This window comes from Dasypus novemcinctus, chromosome X (genome assembly GCF_030445035.2).
Source record: "Dasypus novemcinctus isolate mDasNov1 chromosome X, mDasNov1.1.hap2, whole genome shotgun sequence".
Taxonomy (NCBI): Eukaryota; Metazoa; Chordata; class Mammalia; order Cingulata; family Dasypodidae; genus Dasypus; species Dasypus novemcinctus.
The window spans coordinates 22822004-22837756 of NC_080704.1; the positions used below are offsets into that span (position 1 = coordinate 22822004).

The 15753-nt window shown below is 35.8% G+C and overlaps 1 protein-coding gene across 14 annotated transcripts in view; it reads right to left on the reverse strand.

The window, feature by feature from the left end:
* Nucleotides 1-15753, reverse strand: part of RPS6KA3 (ribosomal protein S6 kinase A3) — a 126227-nt gene that overhangs the window by 26671 nt on the left and 83803 nt on the right. For all 14 annotated transcript variants that reach the window (XM_071213362.1, XM_071213364.1, XM_058291500.2 and 11 more), the window contains 5 exons: nucleotides 9961-10049; nucleotides 9701-9765; nucleotides 9521-9623; nucleotides 7977-8101; nucleotides 839-964 (listed from right to left, as the gene is read on the reverse strand). In XM_071213362.1, the coding sequence (XP_071069463.1) occupies nucleotides 839-964; nucleotides 7977-8101; nucleotides 9521-9623; nucleotides 9701-9765; nucleotides 9961-10049 (508 nt within the window). The remainder of the gene's footprint in view (nucleotides 1-838; nucleotides 965-7976; nucleotides 8102-9520; nucleotides 9624-9700; nucleotides 9766-9960; nucleotides 10050-15753) is intronic.

A 15753-nucleotide genomic window follows, 5' to 3' on the forward strand; every position in this document is an offset into this window, starting at 1 on the left:
GTCTCAATGGTTAGAGCATCCACCTACCACATGGGAGGTCCACAGTTCAAACCCAGGGCCTCCTTGACCCGTGTGGAGCTGGCCCACGCGCAGTGCTGATGTGTGCAAGGAGTGCCATGACACGCAGGGGTGTCCCCTGCGTAGGGGAGCCCCCACGTGCAAAGAGTGCACCCCGTTAAGGAGAGCCACCCAGTGTGAAAGGAAGTGCAGCCTGCCTAGGAGTGGCGCTGCAGACAGAGAGCTAACACAGCAAGATGACACAACAAAAAGAAACACAGATTTCCAGTGCTGCTGACAAGAATACAAGTGGACACAGAACAACACATAGTAAATGGACAGAGAGAGCAGACAACTGGGGGGAGGAGGGGGAAGGGGAGAGAAATAAATAAAATAAAATTAAAAATAGTGAAAATAATAAAATGGTATAAAAAAAGGAAAATGAGCACACAACAAACAGACACAGTGAGGGGTCAGGGAGAAATAAATTTTTAAAAAATTATATCCGGTAGAGCAGTACACCTGCTCAGTGGTTGAGCATATGCTTCACATATCGGAGTTCCCAGGTTAGATCCCCTGTGCCTCCTAAAAAAAAAATTATGTCAAGCATAAACTGGTACTGTCCTTGGCAAACCAGATATATGGCCACTGTACCTTTAGCCCACAGTGGAATCTATGGTTCCAAGATTCTCTGAAGATCACTTAGCCAGAGATTTAAATATACCTTAACTTTTTACAAAAAAAAGGCACCTTTACCAGACGAGGAATGTAATTTAAAACTCGTATTCACATGCGTGAACAAGAACTATTAGAATTTAATTTCAAATCTACAAATATTTACCTTCACTGCAAACTCCATGTTTGTGGCTTTATGTATACATCTCTTGCAAACAGAGTAGGAACCAACTCCAATATCTTCTTTTACTTCATATCCATCAGTAAACTGAATACTGTTCCTGTGCAATTGCTACAAACAAAATTACTAATTAATGAGTAGTTCAGTAATGACTTTGATGCATTTAATCATAGGGTACATGTCACTCAGCATGCACTGCTGATGTTAACTGTAAGTTACAAATACAAATGAACATAAAAATAAAAACGAATATTTATAACATTTATTCTTCAACAACTGTATATTTTAAAAGTGTCTCCAATAAAATGCATGGCAAGAAATATATGTTTTAAAAAAGCTTATGCTGAAAAGAAAAAACAGAATATGTATAACAGAAAAGGCAGAGCTACTGGATGCTGGGGCCTATAACCTTGTCTGTTATTCAGCCCCATTCCTCTTCTCAACTAGCTATAGGTTTTTGAAGTACCTTTGCAAAGGGAAGAAGTTTGAAAATCTCTGGTACAGAAGAACAGATTTAGGAAGATTCACAATTGGAACAAGGAAAGCGGATGTAGCTCAAGCGACTGGGTTCCCGTCTACCATATGGAAGGTTCAGGGTTCGATTCGCAGGGCCTACTGATGAAGGTAAGCTGATCTGTGAGGCGAGCTGGCCTGCGCAGGAATGCTGGCCTATGCAGGAGTGCTGGCCCACATGGAGAGCTGAAGCAGCAAGATGATGCAACAAAAAGAGACACAGAGGGGAGACAATGAGAGATGCAGCAAACCAGGAAGCTGAGGTGGTGTAAGAGATTGAGCACCTCTCTCCCACTCTGGAAGGTCCCAGTATTGGTTCCCAGTGCTGCCTAAAGAGAAGACAAGCAGACACAGAAGAACGCACAGCAGATGGACACAGAGAGCAGACAATGGGTGGGGTGAGGTGGTGCAGAATAAATAAATCTTAAAAAAAAAATTGGAACATCTAGTTTCTTGTCTCAGATGCACCTTTTAAAGACAGTATAATCCTGAATCTGTTTTCTCAAGGATAATGGTGAGGATTAAATAAAATAATGCATTTGAAAGTGATAAGTATAATAATTTTGGACTGTCAGTAGCCAGGCCCTCCTTTCTTCACCCTCAAGTCACAGCTTTAATTCACATCTGCTAAAAAAGCTGTTAATAGATTAAGAATAGGTTAAACTATTCTTATATAGATTAAAACTTGAATTCCATAGAAAAAATATAGTTTGCCATTTCTATGTTAGGTACAGAAGTTATAATTTTAAAACTTGCCTTATATTCATGTGTTTGTTATAATAAAAGGACTATTTCAACATGAACTTTGTTCAAAAGTCAGCATTTAAATGGATTTTATACAAAGTGGAAAGCAGGATGAACAATTTGGGGAAAAAACTTTAGAGCAAAAACAATTTAATCATCAAGTAAATTCAAGCACTGATTATCCCCTAAAACCAATTCAATACTTCAAAAGAAATAACTGTTTTCCTCTATGATTAGGAAGATGAATTCCATTTATCTTTCTATGAGATACTAGGATGGGAAGAAATAAATCCAATGGTTTGTAGTATTTGTGTTCCTCTAATATTTACTTTACTAATCCAGTCTCCTGTTACAAACGCACCTAGAAACCTGTTTCTGTGGTCATTACCCACTCTTTCTCCAACTCTGATAAACATGGGATAATGAGGCAATACCCATAACCATTTCTTCCTAAGGGCAATGAGAGCTCCAAAAGGATAAGGACACAAAACTTGGAAGACTTAAGATTTGAGTATATTTTTATTTCTTATATCTTTTTTAAGGCACAGGATAGCAAATTGGCCTGTGGACCACACCTGGCCCATTGCCTGTTTGTGAAAATAAAGTTTAATTGGCACATAGCCACATCCATTCGTTTACACACCATCTACAGCAGTTTTAATAAAAAATTTTAAGCAATTTTATTTATACATATGAATAAAGCATACAATTCATCCAAAGGGTACAATCAATGGTATTTGGTATAATCATGTAGTTGTGCCTATACAACTTCAATCATTAAAGTGGTTTTATTGAGATACATTCACATACCATACATTTCATCCAGTGTAAAATCAATGAAATTTAGTATAATCACAGTGTTGCACATTCATCACCACAAAAAAATTTTAGGACAATTTCATTACTCCAAAAAGAAAAACTCCACACCCCTCAGCAATCACCTCTCAATCCCTCTATATTCTTCCTCAACCCTACATAACCACTAATCTAATTCCACCTTTATAAATTGATTTATATTTACATTTTATATAAATGGAATCATACAATATGTAGTACTTTGTGTCTGTTTTCTTCCACTTAATATAATGTTGGGCTTTTTGCCTGATATTAACAACTTATAACATTAACATACAATTGTTCAATTTCAAATAAAAGCAGTCTCAGTCTTATATATGCAATATTACCCATATTCATATTTCACATGAGGTTTCACTATGCTATACAGTCCCATGTTACATAGTTTTCCTTCTAGTAATATACATGACCTTAGACTTTCCCTTGCAACCACTGCCATATCCATACAACAGCTTTGCTAGTTACAAACTCTGATATACTTTTACCCTTTCTATTCATTCCAAAGATTAACAACTTTTTACCAATTCTGTACAGACTAACCCTCAGCTGTCCATTCTCTAATCTCATTCTATTTTCTGGTGACCCATATTCTAGTTATTAACTCCATGAGTTTACATGATATATTTAGTTCATAATAGTGCAATAATACAGTATTTGTCCTTTTGTCTGGTTTCCTTCACTCAATGTCCCAGCTTTGTCCATGTTATCATGTGCTTCAAGACTTCATTTCTTCTTAGAGCTGAAAAATATTCGATCATGTGTATACATCACAGTTTGTTTATCCATTCATTGGTTGATAGATAACTGGGTTATTTCCATCTATGGGCAATTGTGAATAATGCTGCTATGAACATTGGTGTGCAGATGTCTGTTTGTGTCACTGTTCTCAGTTCTTCTGGGTATATACCTAGCAGTGGTATTGCAGGGTCATGTGGCAAAAATATATTCAACTTCCTTAGGAACTGACAAACAGTCCGTTACAGTGACTGTACCATTCTACATTCCCACCAACAGTGAATGCGCATTCCCATCTCTCCATATTCTCTCCTTGTAGATTTCTCTTTTTAATAGTGGCCATTCTAGTAGGTATGAAATGATATCTCACTGTAACTTTGATCTGCATTTCCCTAATTGCTAGTGATGTTGAACATTTTTTTCATGTTTTTTTTGCCATTTTTATTTCTTCTTTGGACAAGTGTCTATTCAAGTCTTTTGTCCATTTTTAAATTGGGTTGTCTTTTTATTGTTTGGTTGTAGCAACTCTTTATATATCATGGGATATGTGATTTCCAAATATTGTCTCCAGTTGAGTTGACTGCCTTTTCACCCTTTTGATAAAGTTGTGTGATGGGCAAAAGGGTTTAATTTTGAGGAGGTCCCATTTATCTATTTTTTCTTTTGTTGCTCTTGCTTGGGTGTAAAGTCCAAGAAACCACCACCTACCCCAAAATCTTTAAGATGTTTCCCTACATTTTCTTCTAGTAGTAGTTTTATGGTCCTGGCTTTTATATTTAGGTCTTTGATCCATTTTGAGTTGATTCTTACATAGGGAGTGAGACAGGGTTTCTCTTTCATTCTTTTGGTTATGTTCAATATTAGTATATACAGAAACATTACTGATTTTTGCATGTTGATCTTGTATCCTGCCATTTTGCTGAGCTTGTTTATTAGCTTAAGTAGCTCTGTTGTAGACATTTAAGCATTTTCTAAAAACAGGATCATGTCATCTGAGAATAGTGAGTTTCACTTCCTCTTTTCCTATTTGGATGCCTTTTATTATTTTTCTTGTCTAACTGCTCTAGCTAGAACTTCTAGCATAATACAGAATAACAATGGTGACAGTGGGCATCCTTGTCTTATTCCTGATCTTAGAGGGAAAGCTTTCAACCTTTCCCAACAGAGTATGATGTTGGCTATGGGTTTTCCACATATGCCCTTTATCATATTGAGGGACTTTCCTTTTATTCCTATCGTTCAAAGTGTTTTTATCAAAATAAGAGGCTGGATTTTGTCGAATGCCTTTTCTGCATCAATCGAGAAGATCAAGTGTTTTTTTCCCTTCAAGTTGTTAATGTGGTGTATTACGATACTTGATTTTATGTTGAGCCACCCTTACAAACCAGGAATAAATCCCACTTGGTCACCAAGTAGAATTCTTTTGATATACTGTTGGGTTCTATTTGCAAGTATTTTGTTGAGAATTTTTGCATCTATGTTCATTAGAGAGATTGGTCTATAATTTTCTTTTCTTGTAGTATCTTTATCTGGCTTTGGTATTTGGTTAATGTTGGATTTATAAAATGTGTTGGGTAATTTTGCCTCTTCTTCAATTTTCTGGAAGCATTTAAACAGAAATGGTGATAATCTTCTCCAAATGCTTGGTAGAATTCACCTGTGAAGCCTCCTGGTTCTAGAATTTTTGTTGTTGGGAGATTTTTGAGGGGGTGGGGGAGATTTCTGATGACTATTTCAATCTCTTTAAATGTGATTGGTTTGTTGAGTTCTTGTATTTCTTGTAGAGTCGATGTATTTTTGCATAGTTTATCATAATATCCTCTTATGATCCTATATACATATATATATATATATATATTTTTTTTTTTTTGAGATACCATGGATTGAACCCTGGACGTTGTACACATGAAGTAGGCGCTCAACCTCTGAGCTATGCCTATTCCGTTTAGGATCCTTTTTATTTCTGTGGGGTCAGTTTTAACTTCCTCCCTTTCATTTCTGATTTTGTTTATTGGCATCTTATCTCTTTTTTTGTTAGTCTAGCTAAGCATTTGTCAATTTTATCGATCTTCTCATAGAATGAGCTTTTGGTTTTACGGATTTTCTGTATTGCTTTTTTGTTCTCAAATTCATTTATTTCTGATCTAATCTTTATTATTTCTTTCCTTCTGCTTGCTTTGGGGTTGTTCTGCTGTTCTTTTTCTAGTTTCTCCAGGTATTGTTCGGTCTTTGATTTTAGCTCTTTCATCTTTTTAAATACAGGCATTTAGGGCTATAAATTTCTCCCTTAGCACTGCCTTCGCTGTATTCCATGAGTTTTAAGCTGTGTTCTTGTTTTCACTTGTCTCAATATATTTACTAATTTCTCTTACAATTTCTTCTTTGGCCCACTCATTGTTTAGCAGTGTGTTGTTTAGCCTTTATACATCCACGAATTTTCCCTTTTCCCATCTATTACTGATTTCCAGTTTCATTCCATTATGATCTGAGAAGGTTCTTTGTATAATTTTGATCTTTTATATTTATTGAGACCTGCCCTGTGACCCAACACATGTTCCAACCTGAAGAAAGACCCATGAGCACTTAAGAATGTATTAACTGCTGATTTGGGAGGCAACGTTCTGTATATGTCTTTTAGGTCTAGCTCGTTTATCGTATTTTATAATTTCTGTTTCTTTGTTGATCTTCTGTCTAGTTCTTCTATCTAATGATGTGAACGGTGTGTTGAAGTCAGCAATTATTATTGTATAGATGCTTATTGCTCCCTTTACTTTTGCCAGAGTTTGTCTCATGTATCAGGCACCCTGGTTAGGTGGATAGATATTTGTGACTTATTTCCTACTGGTGAAAATTGTCCCTTTTATTAAGATACAATGGCCTTCTGCGTCTCTTATAACTCTTTTGCATTTAAAGTCTGTTTTGTCTGATATTAGTATAGCTACCCCCGCTCTTTTAGGTTACTGTTTGCGTGGAGTATCTTTTTCCAACCTTTCACTTTCAGCTGATTTGTATTCCTGGGTCTAAGGTGAATCTCTTGTAGGCAGCATATAGATGGCTCATCTTTTTTTAATCCATTCTGTCAGCCTCTATCTTTTGACTGGGGAGTATAATCCTTTCACATTCAATGAAATCAGTGTAAATGCATTACTTACTTTCACTATTTTTTCTGTGGCTTTCATGTCATTTCCTATTTTCATCTTCTTTTTACTCTTTTGGTTATCCTTTCTGCTAGTCTTGCATTCTACACTCTCCTCTAAGCCTCTCTCTCCTGTCTCTTTCCTTCGGGCTGTAAGGCTTCCTTTAATACTTCCTGCAAAGGTGGATTCTTTTTTTGCAACCTTTCTTAGTTTCTATTTGAGAATATTTTAAACTCACTTTCATATTTGAAGGACAATTTTGCCAGATAAAGAAGTCTCAGCTGGCAATTTTTCTCTTTCAATATCCTAATTATATCATACCACTATCTTCTCACCTACAAGGTTTCTGATGATAAATCTGCACTAAGTCATACTGGCATCCCTTGTATGTGATGGCTTGCTTCTCCCTTGCTGCTCTCAAAATTTTCTCCTTACCTTTGACATTCTGAGTTATATATACATATGTATGTATATCTCCTAATATATTAGGAGGTACCAAGGATTGAACCTGGGACCTCATACACAGGAAGGAGGCACTCAACTACTGAACTACACCCACTCCCAAGTATTTTTTTTTAATTAGAGAAGAAAAAAATTTTTTAAATTAGAGAAGTTGTGGGTTTACAGAATAATCATGCATAAAATACAGGACTGATGGTTGCTTTTGTGGTATAAAGGGAGAGCTGAATCGTTGAGTTGAGAAGTTGTGGCAGAGATTTTATGGCCCAGAAAGCCTAAAATATTTATTATCTCCCTTTATAGAGAAAGTCTGCTGACCCCTGTTCTAAGGCATCAGGGCACCAGGAGGGCTCAGTTCACCATAGCTGATTTGACAGAAGCAGAAGATGAAAAAACCAGGCTGATAAATGTTTTGAGGCATAGGAGAGGGGAGAGACAAGATGGTGATGTGTTTTAGAAATCCACTTTCAAATCAGATAGGTATCCAGTGTTCTGGTTTATGCAAACTTTTCAATGACAGATGAAATGAATTTCTAAGAGTAAAGTTTATTTCCATTCTAATGATATAAAATGTATTTTAAGCTGCTTAGAGTCGGCAGATAAAATCCAACTTAATTATTTAAACAATGAACTATATCGTAAGACACTTCACATTTAAAATTACTTAGACATTCACTCACCTGAACAATTGAATGTACACCAACTGTCTGCATAGCTTGGCTTTCATCATCTGAAGTGATAGCAACAAAACTAAATCCCCGAAAAAGCTGGTGTGCATTAGCACTAGGTGGAATGCCAGGTGAATCTAAAAAGATTAAGAAATAACTAAGAAGTTCCTTTGAAAGGTAATGAAATGAAGAAATGTTGACATGATAACCTTTCTCACTTATTCCGGAATTCTACTTCTCAGGTACCCAGGATATCCTTCTTGTGGCCCAGGATAACTTCTTGTGGCCCAGGCACTGTACCAGGACTGTTCTGATCTCTTTTTTGCTATTGCAACTCTTGACATCCTAGTTTCTCAGAGCCTAGAAAATAGCTAATTAACTTGAAGAAGAATAAATCGATGAATTCCTGGCTGTTACTCTAAATTAGCACTGTCCAGTAGAACTTTCTCCAGTGATGGAGATTTTATCTGTGCTGCCCAAAATGGTATCGATTTGGGCAGACTACAATGTAGAACTGCTCTGTTCTAAGAAATTCTTCTATCAGGACAAATTGTATTGAGAAAACAAGTAAAACATTGCCATATATCTTCAACTCAAACCACATGACTGGCCAAGTATTTGATAAAGTTTTGTACATGTATTGTTCTAAATTTCTAAGACTGCCTAATACTGCATACATCTATATCATTATTTATATACACACATACCAACTAATGAAATACAGGTTACCATTTCAAAGTTTATTTCTCTATAAGTCACTTTTTATATGCAATTTTAGAATAAAGCATGACAGGATATGAATCATTATGAAGTTATCACATCTCATATAAAGTTAAAGTTATGTTTGGGATTTGAACTTTACAAGCCCTTCTAAATTACCACCTATATATAATTAGAATTTTAAAGAGCATTATTTATACTGAAGAGTATTTCATGAAAAAAAAAATAGCCACAGGTTAAATAAATGCACAACCAAACAATTTTTCCATATAAACAGTATGAATGTTTATGTACACCAATTCAATTCACAAATAAAATTGAAAACCTGAGGCTGAAATGCCATATCTCATACTACTATAATGAGGTTTGTGATAAAAAAAAAGATTAGGAAAAGAATGAGGCACAACATAATTTGCTAAAAGACTTAGGGATTTTTTTTAAATTAGAAAAGTTGTAGGTTTACAGAAAAATCATGCATAAAATATAGAGTTCCCTATATACCACCCTATAATTAATATCTTGCATTAGTGTGGTACATTTGTTAAATTCATAAAAGAACATTTTTATAATTGTACTACTCACTATAGTCTATTGTTTAAAACGGGGTCCACTGTTTGCATTGTTCAGTCCTATTCTTTTTATTTTTAAAATTAAGGATCTTAACTGCTGTAAAATGCAAAAGGACTTGCTAATTATCTAGTTATTGTGGCAGAGATATGATGCAAAGGGAAGAGATGAAGACAGAATAAATAACTGTATTGGAAAAGATTTTCTGATCAAACAAGAAAAAAATATATATATTGTCTTATATTTTGGCTTTCATGCCCTCTCCTTACCTTTGGGAGTTTTTGCAGTAAATTCAGGATCAAAATAGAATGTATCTTCAGGCCTGCCAGTTGCAGGTTTAAAAGGTGGGTGAATTTCCCTTCTGTACAGTTTCTGGAGGAAAAAAAGAGAGGCTTACATATGTGCTAATTCTCAAAGATATTTCAAGCAAGTTTTCATTCTACACTTACATTCCAGTCTATCGTTGAGAAAAATGAATGCCTTTTAATTTCTTCAACTCCATCTGGTCCTGCGCCTATGAAAAATTAAGTAGTTGTGATTAAATGATAATTTTATTTGAAGAAAATATATATTGCTTAGTTTTTGCTTTTAATATGTCTTAATATTTGATAATTCCCAAACAAAAAGAAATAGCTACCTCCCCTGCCCCCAACAACAATAACAACAACAACAAAACCACATGCAAAAGAAACAAAATTTAAATTTTTACCTAATCTGTTTGCAGGATTTCGTTTGAAAAGCATTCGTAGAAGACTCTGGGCTTCAGGACTCAAAAACTGTGGCATCCCAAGTTTGGCTCTAAATAATAAATCCACATAATTAAATTATTTTTGGAGGTATCTGTATTTTTATTTTAAAATTTTTAAAAAGTAAAATTTTTTTTACTTTGAGAAATCTATAGATTCACACGCAGTTGTAAGAAATAATACAGAGAGATCCCTGCGCCCTTTACCCTGTTTCTTCCAGTGGTAACATCTTGCAAAACTAAGGTAAAATATCACAATCAGGATAATGACATTGATATAACCTGTGATCTCATTCAGGTGTCTCCAGTTTTACCTGCACTTATTTGTGTGTGTGTATATTTAGTTCTATGCAGTTTTATTGCACGTGCAATTTCCTGTGTTCACCACCACCATAAAAATATCGAACATTTCATCACTACCAGGATCCCATGTATCGTCTATAATCCCATCTACCTCCTTCCACGCTCCTCCTTCCCGTTTAACCCTGTCAACTACTTATCTGTTCTCCATTTCTAAAATGCTGCCAATTCAATTATATAAATGGAATCATACAGCATATAACCTTTTGGGACTGGGTTTTTTTCACTCAGCATAGTTCCCTTGAGATTCATTCAAGTTGTTGTGAGTATCAATAGCTTAATCCTTTTTCTTACAGAGCAGTACTTCATAGTTTGGATGTACCATAGGTTATCCGTTTACCCACTGAAGAACATCTGGATTGTTTCTAGTTTTGAGCTATTATGAATAAAGGTCCTACGAACATCCATTTATGGGTTTTTGTGTGAAAATAACAGAATTTTAGTTTATAATCTTCTAAGGAACTTTTTCATTTTTCAGAATTTTGCACAAAGCACTGCTGAGAGAAAGATCATCTGAATCTTGGTTCTGGCTCTATTAAGAAGTCTGTAACCTCGGGAAAGTCTAACCCTTTGGGCCTATTACCACTTCTTCACAAGCAAAAACACTGGATGTTAGACCAATGGCTCCCACACTATAACCTTGGAACTCTGTTTTCAAAGGGAATTTAAGAAGTCCAACTTTTAAAATCACTAAAAGAACATATGCTTCATATGTCCATTTTTTCTTCCATTCCCTTTAAAGCCCCTGCAGGGATGAAGAACTGGTAGGAAAGAGGTTTGTGAAGCATCTAAGACTCCATGGCACACGATGAGTTTAAAGGTTTGTTTCAGCTCTAATACATAATTTTATTCTTTTTCCCAACCTACAAATTAAGGAAACCAGTGAGCCTATGAGTATGAAAATAATAAAAGGGCTGGAGAAAATGGCTAGCAGGAAAATTTCTATTTCAGAAAGAGATCCATTTATTATGCAGTGAGCTATGTACTGAGCTCAGACATTGCTTAATGCTGATGATAGAGATAAAGATACCCCCCCCACTATGGTTCAGCAGGAAAGACAGATATGCATACAGATAATATATTGAGACAAATTCAGAAGATCATATGAAAAGAGTGCTAAGGGAATGGCAGAGGATATCTAATTAAACATGGGAGAGTCAGCAAAGGATTCAACTGTGGTCTTTCCTAAATGTTGGCATTTCTCAGGACTCTGGGTCCCTTTCCTTTTCATTTTAATGGTTTCATTTGGAATTGATACACTGGGACTCCTAAAATTCCTCTCTCCAATTAAGACCTCGCCTTTAAGTTCAAGTGTCAAACATCCAACAACTTCAATTGATGTTCCTACCTGGCAATCTCACAAGTACCCTGAATTCAACATGTCTAACACTGACTTCATGTTCCTATCCTAAATCTGGTCTTCTTCAAGGTTGCCTAATTCAGTATTTGGCACATCCATCCACTTAATTTCACAAGGCAGAAAAGTCTATGGGTCATTATTGACTCTCTTTCCTTTCTCTTACTCCTAAAAGCATCCAAGCAATCAATATTCAATCTCTGTATTTTGACTATTTTAAGACATACATTTAACCATTTCTGAAATTATAAAATTTATAGTCAATAATGTATCAGTTCAACTGGCAATGTCTTTTTTCTTTCTTATGTACATAATGCAGTGTGTTACAATTGATGGCGGTCTGCACTGCAGTTACCTTTAAAAAATAAAACCAACCAAAAACCTAGACAAACCTGTTTGCCATTTCCCCTTACTCTTCAATGCTTCTCACTACCATTAGGACATAAAGCAAAATCCTTCACATTTAGATCCTGCATGATTTTCCTGCTGCTTTCAGACAACCATGTGTTACTCTCTCTGTTGCTCTTGACCCTCCAATCATATTGGACTACTTAGTTTTTCAAGTTTTTATCCTATTCTCTCTGCTAACCCATGGCCCCCACCTCCACCCATTAAGCCACACTTAACCTATCCAATGTCTACTTATTCTTCAGTTCTCAATTTGAACACTGCTTCCTCCAGATGCCTTATCTGAACCTCACCCTATTAAAGTCTCTCACAGCACCCCAAATCAATCCTTTGTAGCGCTTAAAATAACATAATTACTTGGACAACTTCTGCTAGTCTGTAAGCAAGCTCTAAGAGGACAAGGTCTAGACTCATCAATATATTTCCAATGCCTGAAACATGTAAGTTGCTTATTAAGTATATACTGAATGAGTAACATAACATTTCAGCTGACAAAATTTCAGCAGAAAAAGGGAAGACATTTTAGGCAGAGTAAAGAGCATGTATGGAGTCATGGCATAGATATTTGGTATGGTTGGTATATAAAGTATGGCTGGCAAGATGGAAGGAGGACTAAGATGATGGTAGGACCTGAGGCTGAAGAGTTAAGAAGGGGCCAGATTGTGAAAGGTCCTAAATACCACCTAAAGGTTAAGAACTTATCCATTTGACCAGTATTCCCCTCAATTTTTCTGAATAACATTAATCCCTCAAGATACTTAAGTAACAACAATAAAAAATATTCATGATCCAAAGACTTTATGGAATGTAATCTATTATACCGCCCTGTTGGAGACACAGAATATATTGCACATGAAAGACTAAGAAATTGAGAGCAAAGAAATCTAATTTTCCAAACATTTTTTCTAGCACCTCTTTTTCTAGAATACTTATGAACATCTTGTAGAATCAGGCTTCTGCTGAATAAAATTGGGGTAACAACTGCTTTATTAGATATAGCAGAGGTCTTTAAACAGTAGACTGACATGACCAGACTTATTTTCAAGAAGGGAACTTCAAGGATAGTATAGTATGATCTGGAGTGAGAAGAGGTTCTAGGTATTAGGCATTTTACCTAGGACCCTGGTCCAATAATGTGGGTAAGAGATTGCCATGGTTTGAGAACCACAAGCAGTGCAAAACAGAGAACAGGTTTGAATAGTATAATATTTCTGAGACAGAATTTGGTATGTATCTGGGTATGTAAGTGAGAGGAAGAAATCAAGACTGATTTACAGGTTTCTGGCTTGGCAAACAGGGTACATGGACATGCTGCTAAATGGGAATATAAGAGGAGTAAAGAATAGCAAATAGAGATAAATTTAGTTTTAAATATGGAAAGTTGTGCATGTCATATGTTTTGGGAGAGCCATGTAGGTGAGTAAATGAGATCACAGGCCTGGTGTTCGATAAATTGAGGTAAGAAAAATTGATTTGCAAGTAATTAAAATGCTGAGAATAGTTATAAAGACTGAGATGAACCAGAGAAGTGAGTGCAGAGGGGAAGAAAAGGGTATCAGGGAAGGACCCTGTGGAACAAGAACATTTAAAAGATAGTCAAAGATAGGACTATTTGGGCATTAAAAATAATGAATGTGATTAGCTGAATCATACTAAATTTCATGAGTTCATTATAGTAAAAAAAAAAATAAAGAAAAAGAAAAATTAACGTAAAATCCGAACTCACTGGACAATACTCCCACTGTAACTAACTAGGGCTCTGACAACTGAAAAGAAGAAAAGAATTAAGCATTTATTCTGCCTTTCTTGGGTTAGCCTTATGTTAAAGTAACTAGATAGCCCTAGTTGATGAGGCAAAGTTTATTGTTTCAGAAAATTCCAGTTCTAATGAATGAGGAAGGAATAAAGGTAATAGAAAATCACCATTTTTGAATCCCTCATAAAATCTTTGTTTAAAATAATGATTACCAATGGATGAAAACAGATGAAAGCCTGATAAGGAACTATACAATGGAGGAATCAGCTGTAACCACTTGGACCCATCTCTCAAAGAGGGGCAATCAGACATTGTAAGCATCCTGATGAGGTGCAAGAGGGAGCACACAGTGCAAGCCATGAAATAATCTTGCCAAAGAAGTTTAACCTGGTTGTGTTATACCTCAAAAGCTAAGATCCATTTATCAGAAAAAGAGGAAAGAGGAACAAGTTTAACAATATCCTAAGAATAAAAATTTTCACACTCGTAGGAAAAGACTGTTATATATCCACGATAACAAGATAGCTACCAAACCCAGTTTTAAATAAGTTAGTTTAGTTGGTTTTGAATCCATTCAACTGATCGACAACTTGCCTCAATGAACACATTTTTGCAAGGCAACTAATCAGTCTTTGCCTCTGAAAATGAGCCAAACCAAAATGGACTCATTCCAAAGAACACAGCCCTGAATGCCAACTGGTCAACAACAGTCTCAACCAAAATAACCATACTGTTACAGATGATGCCAACCCACTCAGAGCCCTGAAAAGTTCCCAATTCTTGAACTCTGCCCTTCCTCAAAACACTATATAACTCAGTGGTCTTCTTTGCTTGGAGAGACTCTACTGGATCAGCATCACTCTTTCGTTATTTTAGTAAGCCATAAAATCAACCTCTGGCTTTTTGTTTCAGATATTGAGAGGTGGTCTTATACTTGACAAGATAAAGTTCAGAAGATAGAATTCTATAGGACAATTGACTTGGTTTCTACAGGTAAATGGCAGGAGGGAAAAACAGAGGTAGAATGTCCTAGATTAAGAGAAGCATAAGAAATACAACCAAATAATGCACAGCCTTGATTTGGACCCAACAGTAAAGTCATATTTTTGGAGAAATTGTGAAAAATTTGATTAAGAATTGGTATTAGGTGATATGATATCCAAGCACTAGTTTTGTTACCTATAAGAAAAATGTACAAAGAATATAAGAAAAATCCAAGATTTTTAGACATGTAAACTAAAGTAGATTGGTGAACAATGATGTGTCTGGAATGCTTACAATATTTCAGTAAAGAGGAAAAAAAGAAAAAAGGAATAGATGAAAAAAAGATTGCAAAATCTTGACGCCCATTGAATCTGAGTGGTTAGTATATGTGTGTTCACTGTACTATTCTATTGTTGAGAATCTATATTAGAAATTTTCATAATTGAAAAAAAGAAAAGGCTGGCAGAGAAGGAAAGGTAAGCAAGAGAGACCAAAAAACAATTAGAGAAGTAGGAGAAGCAGAGGAGAGTAGGAAAAACTAAGGGGGAAGGATGTGGCCAAAAGGGTCAAATACTCATCAGAAAGGACTTCCTAACTGCCCATCTACAATGGCTCAAGCCCCTTGCTCCTTCCCTTGCATGCCAAGGGAACACTATCAAAGTACCCTGGTTTTTTATCCCTAGAGCTATTATTTTCTGAAATGATATTTATTTAATTATATATTGTCTCCCCCATTAGAATGCAGCCTTTGTGAGACCAAAGGAGATTTTGTCAGACTTGTTCTCACTGCCTTCCAGGCACATTTATAAGAGCTCAATCATCTGTTGAATGAATTGTATGACTGGCTGGTACAGAGAGTCATCTTTCTGATAACCTGCCACTGAGTTTAGCA